Source organism: Gossypium hirsutum, chromosome D04 (assembly GCF_007990345.1).
Source record: "Gossypium hirsutum isolate 1008001.06 chromosome D04, Gossypium_hirsutum_v2.1, whole genome shotgun sequence".
Taxonomy (NCBI): Eukaryota; Viridiplantae; Streptophyta; class Magnoliopsida; order Malvales; family Malvaceae; genus Gossypium; species Gossypium hirsutum.
This window is the reverse complement of record NC_053440.1, coordinates 625,959-646,200: the sequence shown is the minus strand read 5'-3', so window position 1 is coordinate 646,200 and position 20,242 is coordinate 625,959. Positions and strand designations below refer to the sequence as shown.

General features: G+C 37.1%; 2 protein-coding genes, 1 long non-coding RNA gene and 3 pseudogenes across 3 annotated transcripts; 2 read left to right on the top strand and 4 right to left on the bottom strand.

Moving 5' to 3' along the window:
* Nucleotides 1-180: 180 nt before the first annotated feature.
* Nucleotides 181-1,610, bottom strand: LOC121216200 (uncharacterized). Its single transcript, XR_005912300.1, has 2 exons — nucleotides 1,524-1,610; nucleotides 181-502 (listed from the first exon to the last, which is right to left on the bottom strand). It is a non-coding gene; the product is annotated as an uncharacterized lncRNA (long non-coding RNA).
* A 3,019-nt stretch (nucleotides 1,611-4,629) lies between these two features.
* LOC107937635 (rust resistance kinase Lr10-like) lies at nucleotides 4,630-7,080 on the top strand (annotated as a pseudogene).
* A 331-nt stretch (nucleotides 7,081-7,411) lies between these two features.
* LOC107937627 (uncharacterized) lies at nucleotides 7,412-9,928 on the bottom strand. Its single transcript, XM_016870547.2, has 4 exons — nucleotides 9,093-9,928; nucleotides 8,895-8,992; nucleotides 8,766-8,795; nucleotides 7,412-8,668 (listed from the first exon to the last, which is right to left on the bottom strand). Exons 1-4 carry the CDS (start codon nucleotides 9,827-9,829, stop codon nucleotides 8,526-8,528), a joined length of 1,008 nt encoding a protein of 335 aa, XP_016726036.2. The 5' UTR covers nucleotides 9,830-9,928; the 3' UTR covers nucleotides 7,412-8,525.
* LOC121216429 (rust resistance kinase Lr10-like) lies at nucleotides 7,554-8,408 on the bottom strand. The gene has a single exon (XM_041092106.1). It carries the CDS (start codon nucleotides 8,406-8,408, stop codon nucleotides 7,554-7,556), a length of 855 nt encoding a protein of 284 aa, XP_040948040.1.
* A 1,326-nt stretch (nucleotides 9,929-11,254) lies between the features above and the next one.
* LOC107937629 (rust resistance kinase Lr10-like) lies at nucleotides 11,255-18,571 on the top strand (annotated as a pseudogene).
* Nucleotides 18,572-19,053: 482 nt separating this feature from the next.
* LOC121216428 (rust resistance kinase Lr10-like) overlaps nucleotides 19,054-20,242 on the bottom strand; it is a 2,393-nt pseudogene continuing 1,204 nt past the window's right edge.

Sequence of the window (20,242 nt, the reverse complement as noted above, 5' to 3'; positions counted from 1 at the left end):
AAAACTCACTCAAACAAGCATACCACATATGCCTACTTAACCATTCCAACCCAAATCACAAGACCAATCACAAATACAAATTAAATCATGTATCAAGCTTACTAAATGAGCTATTTATAAGTCATTCATATCATTACTCAACCAAGACATATAACCAGAACACCATTCATACATGTCAAGGGACATACTTACAGAAATGTGCTTATACCATGATCAAATTTACACAACCATTAGCATTATAATCATGCCATTTTTGCATGGCTGAATATATACATATCATCAAAACCAAACATATTAAAAACTAGCCTATACAAAATAATCAAATACATACTTAAAACAAGCCAAACCATATGGCCAAATACACTTTCCATAGTAAACCAAAATAACCATAGCATATACATGCCATATAACCAAGTCACAAAGTATATAAATACCGAAATTATTAGCTGGATAGTGTGATGCAATCTCTGTCGACTTCCAACCCGAGCGAACGTCCCAAACACTGTAAAACATAAAAAAAATAACACCAGGTAAGCATTAAAGCTTAGTAAGCTTGTAATATCATAACTCTTATTACTAAATAACCACATTACAAGTAATTGCATCAAGTCATAATATAACTCATTTGATTTCACAATTCTACCTCATATTCATGCATATGATCAAACAAGATTTCCACGAGTTTATTCCTTTCAAAGCTCGTATGCCTCTTAAACTTCTTATCACTTCATTCTCATTTACAAATACATAAGCAACAATGTATAACTTTATTTGATCCATTATTCATCACATTTATTTAGCCGAAAGAATCATGTAAATTATCGTTAAATAATTGTAATTCTCACTCAATGTGCCATATTCATATAATTAACACAATCATTGCTCATATCACACATATCATTCAATTCATACCTCACTATAGCCAAATAAACACATTTTGGCATAAAATATAATTATACACTAATAATTCTCATTAAATTACCTTCATTTAACTCTCACATAGGTTCTGAACGTACCTGTTTTGCTTAATTCAATTGAACTTTCATTCTTGTCTTAACTTTGCGTGACGAACCATTCATAATCGTTAAGGATACTCGAAAGTCTCGTATATCACATACAATTCCATATCCCACATATGGTCTTACATGTTATCACATATCGGTGCCAATAGCCCAGCTATGGTCTTACACGAATCATATATCGATGCCAATGTTCCAGATATGGTCTTACACGTAATCACATATATCGATGCCATATCCTAGATATGGTCTTACACAAAGTCTCATATATCGATGTCATAGCCCAGCTATGGTCTTATACGAAATCATGTAATGCCATGGTCCAACCATGGTTTTTTCTGCCAATTCGTCTTTCGTTGCGAAACGATTGTATTCGATCCTACATTTTTACTTATATCGAACGTTTAATTTAAGCTCCATAATTAAATTGATTATATGAATAAATTCATACTATCATTCATCAATTACCTAAATATACACTAAAGTTTGATTACACGAACTTACCTCGATTGCTAAAACGACGGAACGAATTGACTGGTCCGATACTTTATCTTTTCCCCAATCTAGATCCGTATTTCACTTTTCTCGATCTAAATATAATCAAAATAAGCTTATTTAATTATCTCTCAATTAAATTTAATCCAAAATTTACCTTAAAGAATATTTACACTTTTGCCCCTAAAATTTCACATTTTTACAATTTAGTCCTTATAACATAAAATCACAATTTTATGAAATTAAACACAAATCCAAGCTAGCTGAATTTTCCATATATCACTAGAAGCCCATATTTTCAATTTATTTCACATTTTAACCACTAAATTTCCACATTTCACAATTTAATCCCTAATTGACATTTTTATCAAAAATCACTTTATAAAAGATGAAAATCTAACATAAAATATTCATATTTCATCAAAAAATATCAAAGAGCTCAAGTATTCAACAATGGAAATTCAAAAAATCTTTAACAGTTTTAGAAACGGAGGTACGGGTTAGCTAGATTACGAAGCAACGATATCAAAAATATAGAAATTATTAAAAACCAAGCAAAAACCACTCACCAATTTGTCTTCAAAGTTTGGCAGAATAACAAGCTCTCCCATGGCTGATTTTAGGTTGAAATTTTGGTGAAGATGGATAGTGAAAGAAGATGACACAATTTGTTTTATTTAATTTAACATATAATGTCGTTTTACTCATTTAACCTTTAATAACCCTAATAACTACACCAAATGCCACTCCAATAACATCCAATATCTCAATAATGGGTTATTTATCACATAAGGACCTTCAATTTAAAATTATATAGCTATTAGACACCTTTACATATAGAATGCAACTTTCGCACTTTACGCGATTTAGTCCTTTTTATCAAATTAAGCACCCAATTGATAAAATTTCTTCACGAAATTTTTACACAATTATAATATCATACTGTAGATATTAAAATAATAAAATAAGAATTTTAACTTCGGATTTGTGGTCCCGAAACCACTGCTCTGACTAGACCCATAAATCGAGCTGTTACAATAGATGCAATATTTACCTTAGTAGCAGCATCTTTGATGCCTCTAGCACGAAGGTTTTATTCCATTCCTTATAAAAAGTTATTCACATCTATTTCGAATCTCATCCCCTTAAATTCTTTCGGCTTGAAGGTATCGACCTTAGGCTTGGGTATCGTAGCCAACACGTCATTACCTAAAGCAATTTTACAGATAACAAGCTCCTTCTTGAAATATTCAATTTGTTCCTTCAAATTTGTCACCACGTCCTTAAGAGTATCACCTCTCTTTGTCAACTTACCCACAGAGGTATTGAGAACCCCTTGCAGTGCGTCCACACTAGTACTGAGAGCCTCTGCCACCTATCCCTTGAGTTACTCTTTCACTAAGTCCAGCTCTGTGGTGTGTCCCTTAACTACTTTGAGTGTTTCCTTCATGCTACCCATGAATTCCTTGAAGTTGGTCACTCAACCTTCCAAACCTGACAATATATCCCTTGATCTACTAGCTTTCCTACCCAAACACTAGTTCGTGATGCCAACGGTCACGAGCTCTTGATTATTTACTTCTTTCTCCATCTCAATTAACGCCTTACCAATCACTAGCTCTTGATACCAACTGTCACAAGGCTAGAACTTTAGTCTGGCAAACTGTGCAACCTTGGGCAAGAACTTAGCTTTAAATTCGCCTAAGTCCACCTAAATCTCAAAAAGTAAGAAATCACAAGGAAATTCTCTAAGGCACCAAAACTTAGCGGAAGCAAACACAAAAGTGAAGAAGCAATGAAAGAACTAGAGAAACCACAAGAAAGTAATGTATGTTTGAGTAAATGCTCTCAATTATATTTAGTAACTTTGAGTGAAAAAACATTGAGTGATTGCAAATGAAGGGGGAAACCTTTATTTATAGTTGAGATCTCTCTGATGCAACAACTCAATTTAAATTACATCAACAATCAAGATTAAAACCTATCTACAAATGAGAGTTCGAAGGGATTTAAGCTCTATACAATCTAATCCCTTAGGATTACAAATATTCACCATGGTAACTCTAGTTTTACTAAAGTATTTCACTAAGCCACCAATGCTTCAAGTGGATGGGCTTCTCCATGTGTTCCATTAATCATGCCAATTCAAGTGGGTTAAAAGACCCCATTTGATCAATTGACCTCATTGGGCGATACTGTGCACATTGATTACAGGCTTTAATCCGCAGATTTTATTGTTTCGGTTTATTACTTAAATGAATCGATTTGGTTGATCTAACAGTATCAATACAAAATTGATTGTGATGATTTAATAAAAAAAGAAGACCCTATTAAGCATCATGCAATGGAGCAAGACAGGTTAAATGTTGTCAAATCCATCATCGCTCCACAGTTGACATGCTTTACTCCACCACCCGCCTCGCCCCACTTGGAATGTATAATCTGAAAAATCGCTATCACAGCATATATATTAAAAGCATTCATCCCCATCCCATCTCACCTTGTTTCGCTCTGCTTTAATTTAATTTTTATTTCTAGTTATTTTAATAATTTTACTTTTTTTAAGACAAGTAAGCATTTAAACATAATTTTTTAAAATATAAATATAAAACATATGATTTTTTCCTATAATATATCATTACATTTTTATCATTTTAATAATTATATACAAAGAAAGGTAAAAGATTATTTCGAGATAGGGACTATAATTGTTTCATACTCATGTGAAAAAAATCATCTCATTTTGTCCTGTATCCACTTTTAAAAAATTTGTTGTATCTAAAATAAGTAATTTAAAAACATATGATTCGAGTTTTGCCATTTTAATTAAAATCCAAAAATAAAAGATAAATTAGAAAAAGGAAAGTGAGAAAAAAACCACCTACATTAGAAAAGAAACGATAGACATTAAAAAGAACCCATAAAAGTCAGTCAACTTCTTAGTCATACCAAACAAAATGTAGTAAAAACTATAAAGCGAAGGGAAGCTTCAACGAAGGTGGAAAAACAAAAGTCAGTCAAGCTGACCCCACTATGATCACAACAGCAAATCGGTATTCATTCTCATGTTCAGTGTTTTTTCCTCAAATTTTACTACAACTAACGGTAATAAAAGAAAATTAGTAACAAGGTTAGAAAGGGTTGCTAACAATCAAACATGTCCAACATTTACTCATAAAAGAGGACAAAGAGAGGACGAAGAGTTGAAGACCCTGTTAAACGAGACAAAGCTATACAGTAAAGCAGCAGCTGCGTTGCGTGCATAAGTGGAACTCTCAAGGGCTGAACCACCTATGTCAATGAAACTATTTAAAGCTCGTTTCACTTCAGGGGCTCACAAGTTAGTAAGAACAATGTTAATTTACTCGTTATTCTGCTTTATCTTAGCTGTGAATGTTGCAGAAGCAGTGCCAATCCAAGACGACTGCAAGGTGCGGCGGTGCAACCACCAGGATCCACCTGTCCGTTTCCCCTTCCGTTTAGAAGGCCAGCAGTCTCCCCACTGCGGCTATCCTCATCCTGGGTTTCAGCTTTCCTGCTCAGAAAACAAACAGACCCTGCTGAAGATACCACGTTCGCTGAAGCTATTGGTGAAGCACATAGATTATGAAGCTCAACGGATTGACTTGTACGTTCCCGGCCGTTGCCTCTGGCAGCAGCTTTTAGATCTCAATTTATTTGCCTTTCCATTCGCGGAGGAACAACCAGGTTTCAGCGGCCTAAAAGATTATAGATCCCAACCAGCTGAATCCAACTATACCTTGTTTGAATGTTCAAGCCAAGAAAAGGCTTTGTATAAAAGTTATAGAGTCGCTTGCTTAAGCACCCCTGGCTCCCAAATTATAGCTTTTGCTTCTGATGAAAATTATTATGGACTCAACCTGTTGAATTGCAGCTACTTTCGCAACTTCTCAACACCCATTTCTCCTTATGGTATCCGTTTTCAGTTACGTTGGTATAAACCAGACTGTGGTGATTGCGAAGCTCAAGGAAGGGGATGTAGATTGACCAACAATAATAGCACCAAGGAACAAACCGAGTGTTTTTATATCCCCAAGCACCATATAGGTATGTTTTAACTATTATAATTGTACAACGTACGTTAAAAAATTCATTAGCCTGCATCAACGTGAAGCTTAATGTTGTAAACTTACAGTGAGCCCTTTTCTTAGATTTCCCATGTATCAAAGCTGAATAATTTTAAATGCTTGGCAGGTTTGGGAGAAAGGCTAATGATTGCAGGTAAATGAAATTTCCCTTTTAGCTTCAATAATTTAAGACGGGATATAACAGAGGGATGTATGCTGATTTGCAGGTATTGTGTTGGGTTCTTCAATTGCTGCAACCATTGCCATTGCAGTTGGGTGGAGATATCGGTTAGACAAAAAGGAGAAAGAAAGCCAAGTCAAGATTGAAAAGTTTTGGAAGATTATAAAGAGCTTAAACCCTCAAGATACTCCTATGCTGATATTAAAAGGATAACTAATCATTTCAAGGACAAACTGGGACAAGGAGGCTATGGAACTGTCTTCAAAGGCAGACTTTCCAGTGATGTTTTAGTTGCTGTCAAGGTGCTCAATAATTTCAAGGGAAATGGTGAAGAGTTCATCAACGAGGTGGGTTCGATGGGCAGAATCCACCATGTGAATGAGACTCGCCTGGTTGGGTTTTGTGCCGATGGATATGACAGAGCTCTCGTTTATGAATACCTACCAAACGAGTCATTAGAGAAGTTCATATTTTCAGCCAAGGGCAAGGATCGATCCCTGAGTTGGGAAAAACTTCAGGATATTGCTGTCGGTGTAGCCAAAGGCATTGAGTACCTGCATCAAGGTTGCGAGCAACGTATCCTCCATTTTGACATCAAACCTCACAATATTTTGCTTGATCACAACTTCAATCCTAAGATCTCTGATTTCGGCCTTGCTAAATTGTGTTCCAAGGAACAAAGTGCTATTTCAATGACAACAGCTAGAGGTACCATGGGCTATATTGCACCAGAGGTACTGTCTCGCAACTTTGGAAATGTGTCATATAAATCTGATGTTTATAGTTTTGGAATGCTGTTGCTTGAAATGGTTGGGGGGAGAAAGAACATAGATGTTACGGTCGAGAACACAAGCCAAGTGTATTTCCCAGAATGGGCATATGATCGTTTGGATAAAGGAGGGGAGTTCGGGATTCGAATTGAAGATGATGCACAAACAGGGATAGCAAAGAAACTCATGATTGTTGGACTTTGGTGCATTCAGTGGTATCCCGTTGATCGTCCTTCGATGAAAGTGGTGGTTCAGATGTTAGAGGGAGAGCTTGACGTTCTTACAATGCCACCAAATCCTTTTGCGTCGACGGATCCAACGAAGACGATGGGTGCCACCATACCTAGGAAGCCGGTTAACAGAGATCTAGCCACTATTTCAGAAATGGAATAAGAACAAGCTCGAGCCTCATTATTAGTAGTACTAGAATCAGTTGAAACTTGAAATCGTCTATTAGCACACTCATATTACACCAATGCTAAGATTTTATATGAACTCATAAATGAAATGCTGCATGGCTGTTGGTATATAAATTCTACTAATAAATGATAAGATTCTATCTTAAATGTTGTTTAATTGTCAAAATTAAGGTATTCATCGTTGGTAAGTGTTCCATTTCTTTGAGCGGAACTCAAATTCTTGACTAAATGATTTAAAAATGAAGTGAGCAACCGCCACACCACACTCATAATTATCATGATTACATATTACAATAAGAGATCAGTAAAAACTTTCTCATGAGATCACCCAATGTTAAGAGTCACTTATATACTAAATAATTGTAAACGAATTTGATATTAACTCATTATATGGTGACTGGGAGACATTTTTAATAATTGAAACATGAAGCTAAGGAGCTAAAGTCTAAAACACACATCCATTAATAGTTGTATTACATGATGCTGGATATTATACAACTGAACATGAAATGCTACAAATTAAAAGCTTACAGTTGCAGAACTATATGTATAAAAGGCCCGAATAAAATCAAACATTATACTTAGAGGTCCACACAACTTTTTGACGTTGATGGTTCCTCCGATACATTCTTACTAACATGATCTTCAATTGACTTTTCGAGAGAAAATAGTGAAGGTCTGGACGGTAATTCAAGGTGATCAAGTTCATTTTCGAGCATTTCCAAAACTTTGCTCATTGAAGGACGATTAGTGGGATTCATTTGTATGCACCAAAATGCAACCATTATCATCTTCCTTGCTATTTTGTCATCAACTTCTGTTTCATCCCCTAATTCTATGTTCTCTCTTTGTTCAAATCGATCATAAATCCATGACGGAAAATAAATTTGACTAGAATGATCATCAAATGCATTCAAATTCTTTCTTCTTCCCACCATTTCCATTAATAACATTCCAAAACTATAAATATCGGCTTTATATGAGATGCCTCCAATATTTCTGTAAAATAATTCAGGAGCAATGTATCCTAATGTACCACGAGCCGCTGTGAGAGAAATAATACTATCATCCACTGAATATAATTTTGCAAGACCAAAATCAGAAACTTTAGGGACAAAGTTTTCGTCCAAAAGAATGTTGTGCGGCTTGATATCAAAATGCAAAATTTGCATTTGACAACCCCTGTGCAAGTATTCAATCCCTCGAGCCACACCTAGTGCAACCTCAAATAATTTTTGCCAACTTAAAGTGCAATTCTCCTTTGAAAATATAATTTTATCCAAAGACCCATTCACCATAAAATCATATACAAGAGCTTGTTTTGATCTCTCTACACAAAATCCAATAAGTTGCACTACATTAATATGATGAATCCTTCCAATAGTAGCAACTTCATTGATGAAATCTTCTCCATTTGCTTTGGATTTATCCAACATTTTTATTGCCACTAGCCGACCACTGCGAAGCTTTCCTTTAAACACAGAACCATAACCTCCTTGACCTAATTTAACTTTAAAACCTTCCGTAATTCTTTTTATTTCAGAATACGAATATCAAATTGGTATTAAATTATTTTGACTTTTAAGAAAGTTCTCAATATTATCATCCATCGATAAATGCCTCCTCCTTAGTTTGTGTATAACAAGTGTAATGAGGCAGAATATCCCCAACAAAGTTCTCGCTAACAATATGCCAGCTGCTTGCCCATCAAGGGGCATACACAAGGATAAATCAGCATTCATGATTATTTTATAAAGATAACATAAAAAAGTGGGGCGGGGAAAGAGATTTACCTGATACTGCAAGACAAACTAAGAAGGATGCTGTTTAAAACACCAATTCAACAATAGTATTACTAACTTGAATGCAATTCAAGGGCAAATCCAATAAATACAGATACTTATGAAATCTGAAACATTAACCTTTATGATAAGGAGTATAATAGTTGATGCTTCCCTGCTGAAGAAAGTTCGCAATGGTTACTATGTATGCTGCAATTGGAAGTAGCAACTGTAGCAAGCTAGAATACCCCCCCCCCAGGAAAAAAAAAAGCAACCAATCAATAAATAAGGCCTTGAAAAGTTATAGATTGAAAGAATCTAAAGATCGAAGTCTCTTACACTTTGAGAATCGGGTTTGAAGGCCAAAAACGATACCAGGACACCTCGACGCCTTCCAACAGGTTTTTGTAAATGTAAGAAGGGGATAAGCCACTAATATTGGAAAGCATGACAGGAAACTGGGCTATAAATCTGCACGAATGATCGAAATCGGATATATTTGAAAACGAGACCGGAAAGTAGAAGTAGGTCCAAGGAGAAGAAGAGCTATTGGTTGGGCAACGAGAAGCATCGACATAAACTGAAGAAGACTTCATCCTTGTCGTGCAATTTACCAGATACATGGTGTCTGCTCCATTCGCTATTATGTGTTCTAGATAGCTGTCTGAAGAATCGACAATGGAACTGCGAGGAATTGAGCAGTTTTCATCGACCAGACTCACATCCACAAGTCGAAGCGTTCGGTCAACATAAGAGATGTTTAGGACATAAAAGTTTCCGTATTTCATGGGAAAACTGGTGCGGTTTCTCTTGCACTCTAATTCAAACCTACGGTCACCACATCGACGAGGCTGACCTTTTAGTCGGAAAGGGTGACTGATATTAACGTGTCCACACAAAGATGGGCCGCAGTGGTTGCTTTTGCCTGCTCTACCATCGGAAACATCTGGGGATAAAGTAAGGGCAAAGATGCTAAACAAGACAAGTCTGGGTCTTAACATCATCAAGTTCCGGTGGAGCTCCGATGAAGAAATAAACAATGGGATGTTCTTTAATGTAAAATGCCAATCATTCATTTATTTTATGGCTGCAATTGAGAGCAAGTCCTTCTTTGAAAAATCAGTCCACTAACAAAGCTAATGTGGAAAATTCTTTCATACAAGTCGTCGGTCAGTCAATGGCGATGCTCATAAAAGTCTTGGATGTATTAATTCAGAACCTTTCAATAATCACCAGTCAGCAGTCGCAGTGGCTCGAGTGATATATAATTTTGATGAAATTAAAAATAACAAGATTAAAATAAGTGGTAAAATATATATTTAGATATATTAGTTTTTAATGTAATGTATGTGATTTTAAATGTTTATTTGTTTAATTTATTAAATAATATTTTTTATAATTTTAAAATAATATACTTGTAATAATTAAATGAGGATTAATATAATTTAAATAAAATAATATTAATTTAGATAATTGAATTAATAAAATAACATTTTCTTAAAAATGGAAATAAAAAAAAAGTAGAAAGCAAACTTTAGTTAAATATTAAGAGTTCATCAATGAGGTGGGTTCGATAGGTAGAATCCACCATGTGAATGTGACTCGCCTGGTTGGGTTTTGTGCTGATGGATATGATTGAGTTCTCGTTTATGAATACCTAATTCGTTAGATTTATGTTGTCCTATTTCTAGGATTACATGCAACTCCACTCAATTATGCTAGATCTACTCTTAATTAAGCACATCAAACATGAATTAATAATTCGAAAATCTTAAATCAAGGATTAAGCACACATAATTGAGAATAAGATTCAATTATTCATTGCATAAAACAGAAATCAAAAGACAAAATTCATCATAAGGTTCATCTCCCCTAGGTATTTAGAAAATTAGTTCAAAATCGCGAATAAAAACATCTCAAAGACAGTATAACTACAAGAAATTTCGAGATAGGACGAGTAAGTATTTAAACATAATTTTTTAAAATATAAATATAAAACATATGATTTTTTCCTATAATATATTATTACATTTTTATCATTTTAATAATTATATACAAAAAAGGTAAAAGATTATTTCGAGATAGGACGAGTAGAACAAGCAATGACTATAATTGTTCCATACTCATATTAAAAAAATTATGTCATTTTGTCTTGTATCCACTTTTAAAAAATTTGTTCTATCTAAAATAAGTGATTTAAAATTTAAAAACATATGATGGTTCAAGTTTTGCGATTTCGAATTAAAATCCAAAAATAAAAGATAAATTAGAAAAAAAAAGTGAGAAAAAAATCACCTACATTAGAAAAAAACGATAGACATTAAAAAGAACCCATAAAAGTCAGTCAACTACTTAGTCATACCAAACAAAATGTAGTAAAAACTATAAAGGGAAGAGGAAACTTCAACGAAGGTGGAAAAACAAGAGTCAGTCAAGCTGACCCCACTATGATCACAACAGCAAATCGGTATTCATTCTCATGTTCAGTGTTTTTCCCTCAAATTTTACTACAACTAACGGGAATAAAAGAAAATTAGTAACAAAGTTAGAAAGGGTTGCTAACAATCAAACATGTCTAACATTTACTCAGAAAAGAGAACAAAGAGAGGACGGAGAGTTGAAGACCCTGTTAAACGAGACAAAGCTATATGGTAAAGCAGCAGCTGCGTTGCGTGCATAATTGGAACTCTCAAGGGCTGAACCACCTATGTCAATGAAATTATTTAAAGCCCGTTTCACTTCAGGGGCTCACAAGTTAGTAAGAACAATGTTAATTTACTCGTTATTCTGCTTTATCTTAGCTGTGGATGTTGCAGAAGCAGTGCCAATCCAAGACGACTGCAAGGCGCGGCGGTGCAACCACCAGGATCCACCTGTCCATTTCCCCTTCCGTTTAGAAGGCCAGCAGTCACCCCACTGCGGCTATCCTCATCCTGGGTTTCAGCTTTCCTGCTCAGAAAACAAACAGACCCTGCTGAAGATACCACGTTCGCTGGAGCTGTTGGTGAAGCACATAGATTATGAAGCTCAGCGGATTAACTTGGACTTTCCCGGCGGTTGCCTCTGGCGGCAGCTTTTAGATCTCAATTTTTCTGCCTTTCCATTCGCGGTGGAACAACAAGGTTTCAGCCGCCTAAAAGTTTATATATCCCAGCCAACTGAATCCAACTATGCCTTGTTTGAATGTTCAAGCCAAGATAAGGCTTTGTATGAAGGAAACAGAGTCGATTGCTTAAGCACCCCTGGCTCCCAAATTATAGCTTTTGCTTCTTATGACCCTATTTATCCAGAGAACCTGTTGAATTGCAGCTACTTTCGCAACTTCTCAACGCCCATTTCTCCTTATGGTAACCGTTTTCAATTACGTTGGTATAAACCAGACTGTGGTGATTGCGAAGCTCAAGGAAGGGGATGTAGATTGAACAACAATAATAGCACCAAGGAACAAACCGAGTGTTTTGATATCCCCAAACACCATATAGGTATGTTTTAACTATTATAACTATAAAAAAAATCATTAGCCTGCATCAAAGTGAAGCTTAATGTTGTAAACTTACAGTGAGCCCTTTTCTTAGATTTCCCATGTATCAAAGCTGAATAATTTTAAATGTTTGGCAGGTTTGGGAGAAAGGCTAATGGTTGCAGGTAAATGGAATTTCCCTTTTAGCTTCAATAATTTTAGACAGGATATAACACAGGGATGTATGCTGATTTGCAGGTATTGTGTTGGGTTCTTCAATTGCTGCAACCATTGCCATTGCAGTTGGGTGGAGATATCGGTTAGACAAAAAGGAGAAAGAAAGTCAAGTCAAGATTGAAAAGTTTTTGGAAGATTATAAAGAGCTTAAACCCTCAAGATACTCCTATGCTGATATTAAAAGGATAACTAATCATTTCAAGGACAAACTGGGACAAGGAGGCTATGGAACTGTCTTCAAAGGCAGGCTTTCCAGTGATGTTTTAGTTGCTGTCAAGGTACTCAATAATTTCAAGGGAAATGGTGAAGAGTTTGTCAACGAGGTGGGTTCGATGGGCAGAATCCACCATGTGAATGTGACTCGCCTTGTTGGGTTTTGTGCCGATGGATATGACCGAGCTCTCGTTTATGAATACTTGTTAAGAGTAATGCAGTTGTAACTGCATGCAAAAGTAGCTAGTTTGTTAAAAGCTGGTGTTAGTTAAATAGCAGTTACTTTGCTTACGTCAGTTAGACTTCACTTGTATAAATGCATGCACGTATCAGTTTTGAAAGCAATGAAAAACAATAATTCTCTTCTTGATCTTTTATTTCTTTCTGTGTTAGTTTCTATTTGCTTTAACATGGTATCAGATTAAGGCTTCTCCTGGGTCAGCTTTCTCGTCTATCCGCTGTGCTACTCTTTTGTTTTTGTTGTCATGGATTGTGCTGCGGCTGATGGTGTAGTCGACAATAGGTTATTTTCTACAAAGAAGATTAGTATTCTTCTTGATGATAATACCTATTTGCTGTGGAGGCAACAGGTTCTCTTGGCACTAAAAGCGCATAAGCTTCAAGGGTTCTTGGACTCACAGCAAACTCCTGTCCAGTTTATTGCAGGTGACAATGGTGGTCTTCGGGAAAATCCAGAATTTGAGCGGTATGAACAGCAAGACAGTGCGCTTGCATCGTGGTTGCTATCTTCGATTAATCCAACTGTTCTTCCTCATCTCATTGGTATGGACACCAGTGCTAAAATCTGGGATGCTATTATTGCTTTATATGGTACGCAAACAACCTCCAAATTAATGTTTCATCGAAGATCTTTGCACTCCCAACGCAAAGGTGACTTGAGTATGAAAGAGTTCTTGATGAAGGTTAAGAGTTGTTGTGATGCTTTGGCTAGTTATGGTGAAGTTATCAGTGAGCGCGAGCATGTTACAGCAATCTTGAATGGTCTTTCTACTGAATATGAATCTGTAATTTCTATTGTTGCAGCAAGTCAAGTTCCTTACACAGTTCAAGGAGTCACGTCCATGCTTCTTGATACTGAAAATCGGCAACAGGTTGTGATCTCTGATGTTTCTAGCTCAGCCAACATGGTGTCTCATCAGAATTCAGAAACAACTATTGTTGACAATAGTTCCGTACCTGCTTACAAATCATCAACTAGTTCTCGGGGCCGTGGTCGAGGGCGTTTCTCTGGCTCAAAGATTCAATGTCAGCTATGTGGAAAGCCTGGGCATCTAGTCGACCGCTGCTACCATCGGTTTGACTCCACTTACAAAAGTAGTAACTATCGGCCTCCTCCTCAAGCAAACGTTTGTATGGTCAACTCCAGTCCCACTACAATACCGTGGTCATCACCTCCTCAACAAAATATGCAGTGGTTTCCACCAGGTTGGTGTTTTCCAATTCCCTCTCCATCTACCTGGCCTAACCCGTGTGTTGGTAGCCCATCTCAACAGGTCAGCATGCCTTCCTCTGGCGTAGCACAATCTCAGGCTTATGTGGCTACTCCTGAAACAGTGGCTGATAACTCCTGGTACCCAGACTCAGGTGCCACACATCATCTTACAAATTCAATTACTTCTCTTAGTGACAGTGACTCACACAAAGGACCAGGTAAAGTGTTTGTTGGCAATGGTTCTGCTCTTCCTGTTCTGTCTACAGGGCAGTCATCACTAATTACTTGATCTCGACCATTGTATATGAGATCCTTGTTGCTTGTGCCTAGTATTACTAAAAATCTTTTATCTGTGTCAAAGTTTGCTAAAGATAACAGGGTGATGTTTGAGTTTTTTCCCACTCAGTGTCAGGTCCGTGATTTGCAGACTAGAGAGGTTCTCCTGAAGGGTTCTGTGCATCATGGCTTGTACAGACTTCATCTCAACAAACTTCCTCAAAGTGGACTGTCTTCAAAACATGCTCAATGTCTTACAGTTAGCAAAATGCTCCCTTTAAATGTTTGGCACTCTCGGCTAGGGCACCCCTGTCGTGCTATTCTTACAAAAGCTCTTTCACATTGTAATATTCAGTTTATTGATAATAAAAAGCTTGTTGAGTGTGTTGCTTGTCATATGGGTAAAGAGCATAAACTCCCTTTTTCCAAGTCAACTACAACATACAGCTCTCCTTTACAGTTGATCGTTGCTGATGTTTGGGGGCCAGCTCCAATTGTCTCTAATGGTTTTCGTTACTACGTTGCCTTCACTGATGCCTATTCTCGTTATACATGGCTTTACTTCTTGAAGAGCAAGTCAGAGGTTGCTACTGTTTTTCCTCAGTTCCATCGTCAAGCTGAACGAGTTCTTGGAGCAAAGCTACATGTTTTACAAACGGATGGGGGTGGAGAGTTTCAGGCATTAAAGCCCTATCTAGCTCAGCAAGGGATTGTCCAGCGTCTCTCTTGTCCATACACTTCTGCACAGAATGGCCTTGTTGAGCGCAAACACAGACAGGTGGTTGAAACAGGTCTGTCCATGATTGCTCATGCTACCATGCCTTTAAAATTTTGAAATGAAGCTTTTTGCAGCGCAGTCTTCCTGATCAACAGGTTACCCTCTCAGCCTTTGGGAAATATATCACCTTATGAGAAGCTATTTAAAACAAAGCCAGACTATGCATTCCTTCGAATTTTTGGTTGCCTGTGCTTCCCAAATCTTAGATCATTTAACAAAGTCAAACTCCAGTTTCGGTCTTCACCCTGTGTGTTCCTAGGTTACTCATCATTGCATAAAGGCTACAAATGCCAGGACACAACTGGAAAAATCTATGTAACACGTCATGTCACATTTTATGAGCACATTTTCCCATATAAAGTTTTTTCTCCATCACTTGTCTCGTCTAACCCAGTGTCTCAGTCTAGTGCAAAACTTCTGGTCCTACCTCTCAAACAAATATCTCATGCTACCCCACCTACCACCACTTCTTTTCATAATCAACCTACACCACCTAGTCCCTCACCTACATCACCTCTTTCCTTGTCTGACCATCAAGCTGTACAATAACAACCTAACCCCACTATTTCACCGAATTCACTTTCACCTCATACGTTAACACCTATCACCCCTACGTCAGCCACCTCATCAATGTCACCTACACCTCAAACATTACAAGCTTCTCATTCAAATTCCCTCAACATACATCCCACGGTTACCAGAAGCAAAGTTGGAACTTTCAAACCAAAGGTTTTTATGAGTACAGTCCAATGCTCTTCAGCAGAGGTTCCTTCTGATATTCACACTGCAATGACATCTCCAGACTGGCAAACAGCTGTTCGTGATGAATTACAGGTATTGACTCGTAATAACACTTGGACACTCTGCTCACTACCAAGTAATCGGAAGGCAGTCGGATGCAAGTGGCTGTTTAAGATAAAGAAAAAAGGCTGATGGATCAGTGGACAGATACAAAGCTCGGCTGGTAGCAAAAGGCTTCTCTCAACATGTAGGATTTGATTTCCGTGACACGTTTAGTCCGGTGGTTCGAGCCTCCACTATTCGCACGGTTCTTGCTCTTGCTGTTATAAATGGGTGGTCGTTAAGGCAAGTTGACATTAATAATGCCTTTCTCAATGGAGAACTGACTGAAGAGTTGTACATGGAGCAACCCCCTGGTTTTGAAGTATGTGATTCCTCGGGTCAGAAGCTCGTTTGTAAGTTGCACAAAGCTCTCTATGGTCTGCGACAAGCACCCCGTGCATGGTTCCAAACTCTTAAACAGTACCTTGTTGATCAGCTTGGTTTTCAAGCATCCAAGGCTGACTCCTCCTTGTTTATTCGTGAATCTGATGGAAAGAAACTTCTGCTCATGGTCTATGTTGATGACATTGTTCTCACAGGTAGTTCTGATCAAGAAATGGCAGATGTCATACTTCACCTTCATAGCAAATTTGCTCTCAAGGATATGGGAGAGCTCAATTTCTTTCTGGGAATTGATGTTCAGCACACTAAACAGGGAATTCTACTCAGTCAGAAGAAGTATATTGTTGACTTACTTAAAAAACTGGGCTAGTCGAGGCCACCCCCACACCAACACCTATGGTAAGCAATCCAAAGTTAGCCGCTTCAGTTGATAGTCCTCCATTGGTAGATGTTCACTTGTACAGAAGTGTTGTAGGGATGCTACAATATGTGTGTATAACACGGCCGGATCTGTCGTTTAGTGTCAATAAACTCAGCCAGTTCATGAATGCTCCAAGAGAAGCTCATTGGAGAGCACTAAAACGGGTTCTGAGATACCTAGCTGGTACCATAGATCATGGTTTGTTTCTAACACCCAGTCAACTCAAACTAGTATGCTACTCTGATGCAGACTGGGCATCATCCATTGAGGATCGACGGTCAACCTCCGGGTATGTTGTGTTCTTAGGCTCAAATCCTGTTGCTTGGTGTTCAAAGAAGCAGCCAGTTGTGTCAAGATCTTCTGCTGAAGCAGAATATCGTAGTCTCGCAAATTGCATTTCTGAGCTCTTATGGCTTCTACAATTGTTGGCTGAAATAGGCATTTTTCCATCCAAAGTGCCAGTTGTGTGGTGCGACAATTCCTCTGCAGTCTCTGTGGCTGAGAATCCCACGCATCATGCTAGAATGAAGCATGTTGAAATCGATCACCATTTTGTTAGGGAAAAAATCCTTGCAGGTCACTTACAAGTCAATTTTGTGCCATCTGATCAACAAATTGCAGATGTTCTAACTAAACCAATTACTCCTAAGATGTTTTCTACGTTTCGATATGCTCTTAGGGTCTTGTCGCCTGATGAACTTAAAAATCAGAAATCGACTGACTAGGGGAATGTTAAGAGTAATGCAGTTGTAACTGCATGCAAAAAGTAGCTAGTTTGTTAAAAGCTGGTGTTAGTTAAATAGCAGTTACTTTGCTTACGTCAGTTAGACTTCACTTGTATAAATGCATGCACGTATCAATTTTGAAAGCAATGAAAAACAATAATTCTCTTCTTGATCTTTTATTTCTTTCTGTGTTAGTTTCTATTTGCTTTAACAATACTTACCAAACGAGTCATTAGAGAAGTTCATATTTGCAGCCAAGGGCAAGGATCGATCCCTTAGTTGGGAAAAACTTCAGGATATTGCTGTCGGTGTAGCCAAAGGCATCGAGTACCTGCATCAAGGTTGTGAGCAACGTATCCTCCATTTCGACATCAAACCTCACAATATTTTGCTTGATCACAACTTCAATCCTAAGGTCTCTGATTTCGGCCTTGCTAAATTGTGTTCCAAGGAACAAAGTGCTATTTCAATGACAACAGCTAGAGGTACCATGGGCTATATTGCACCTGAGGTACTGTCTCGCAACTTCGGAAATGTGTCATATAAGTCTGATGTTTATAGTTTTGGAATGCTGTTGCTTGAAATGGTTGGGGGGAGAAAGAACATAGATGTTACGGTCGAGAATACAAGCCAAGTGTATTTCCCAGAATGGGCATATGATCGTTTGGATAAAGGAGAGGAGTTCGGGATTCGAATTGAAGATGATGCACAAACAGGGATAGCAAAGAAACTCATGATCGTTGGACTTTGGTGCATTCAGTGGTATCCCGTTGATCGTCCTTCGATGAAAGTGGTGGTTCAGATGTTAGAGGGAGAGCTTAACGTTCTTACAATGCCACCAAATCCTTTTGCGTCGATAGATCCACCGAAGACGATGGGTGCCACCATACCTAGGAAGCCGGTTAACAGAGATCTACCCACTATTTCAGAAATGGAATAAGAACAATCTCGAGCCTCATTGTTAGTAGTACTAGAATCAGTTGAAACTTGATTTTATTTGAACTCATAAATGAAATGCTGCATGGCTGTTGGTATATAAATTCTACTAATAAATGATAAGATTCTATCTTAACTGTTGTTTAATTGTCAAAATTAAGGTATTCATCGTTGGAAGGTGTTCCATTTCTATGAGCTACATGATTAAAAAATAAAGTGAGCAACTGTCACACCACACTCATAATTATTACAAAATACTCTTATCAGCATGATTATATATTACGATACGAGAGTAAAAACCTTCTCATGAGATCACGCAATGTTAAGAGTTACTTATATACTAAATAATTGTAAACGAAATTTGATATTAACTCGTCATACGGTGACAAGGAGACATTTTTAATAATTGAAACATGAAGCTAAGGAGCTAAAGTCTAAAACACACATCCATTAATAGTTGTATTACATGATGCTGGATATTATACAACTGAACATGAAATGCTACAAATTAAAAGCTTACAGTTGCAGAACTATATGTATAAAAGGACCGAATAAAATCAAACATTATACTTAGAGGTCCACACAACTTTTTGACGTTGATGGTTCCTCCGATACATTCTTACTAACATGATCTTCAATTTACTTTTCGAGAGAAAATAGTGAAGGTCTGGACGGCAATTCAAGGTGATCAAGTTCATTTTCGAGCATTTCCAAAACTTTGCTCATTGAAGGACGATTAGTGGGATTCATTTGTATGCACCAAAATGCAACCATGATCATCTTCCTTGCTATTTTGTCATCAACTTCTGTTACATCCCCTAATTCTATGTTCTCTCTTTGTTCAAATCGATCATAAATCCATGACGGAAAATAGATTTGACTAGAATGATCATCAAATGCATTCAAATTCTTTCTTCTTCCCACCATTTCCATTAATAACATTCCAAAACTATAAATATCGGCTTTATATGAGATGCCTCCAATATTCTGTAAAATAATTCAGGAGTAATGTATCCTAATGTACCACGAGCCGCTGTGAGAGAAATAATACTGTCATCCACTAAATATAATTTTGCAAGACCAAAATCAGAAACTTTAGGGATAAAGTTTTCATCCAAAAGAATGTTGTGCGGCTTGATATCAAAATGCAAAATTTGCATTTGACAACCCCTGTGCAAGTACTCAATCCCTCGAGCCACACCTAATGCAACCTCAAATAATTTTTGCCAACTTAAAGTGCAATTCTCCTTTGAAAATATAATTTTATCCAAAGACCCATTCACCATAAAATCATATACAAGAGCTTGTTTTGATCTCTCTACACAAAACCCAATAAGTTGCACTACATTAATATGATGAATCCTTCCAATAGTAGCAACTTCATTGATGAAATCTTCCCCATTTGCTTTTGATTTATCTAACATTTTTATTGCCACTAGCCGACCACTGCGAAGCTTTCCTTTAAACACAGAACCATAACCTCCTTGACCTAATTTAACTTTAAAACCTTCCGTAATTCTTTTTATTTCAGAATACGAATATCGAATTGGTATTAAATTACTTTGACTTTGAAGAAAATTTTCAATATTATCATCCATCGATAAATGCCTCCTCTTTAGTTTGTGTATGACAAGTGTAATGAGGCAGAATATCCCCAACAAAGTTCTCGCTAACAATATGCCTGCTTGCCCATCAAGGTGCATACACAAGGATAAATCAGCATTCATGATTATTTTATAAAGATAACATAAAAAGTGGGAAGGGAAAGAGATTTACCTGATACTGCAAGACAAACGAAGGTGGCT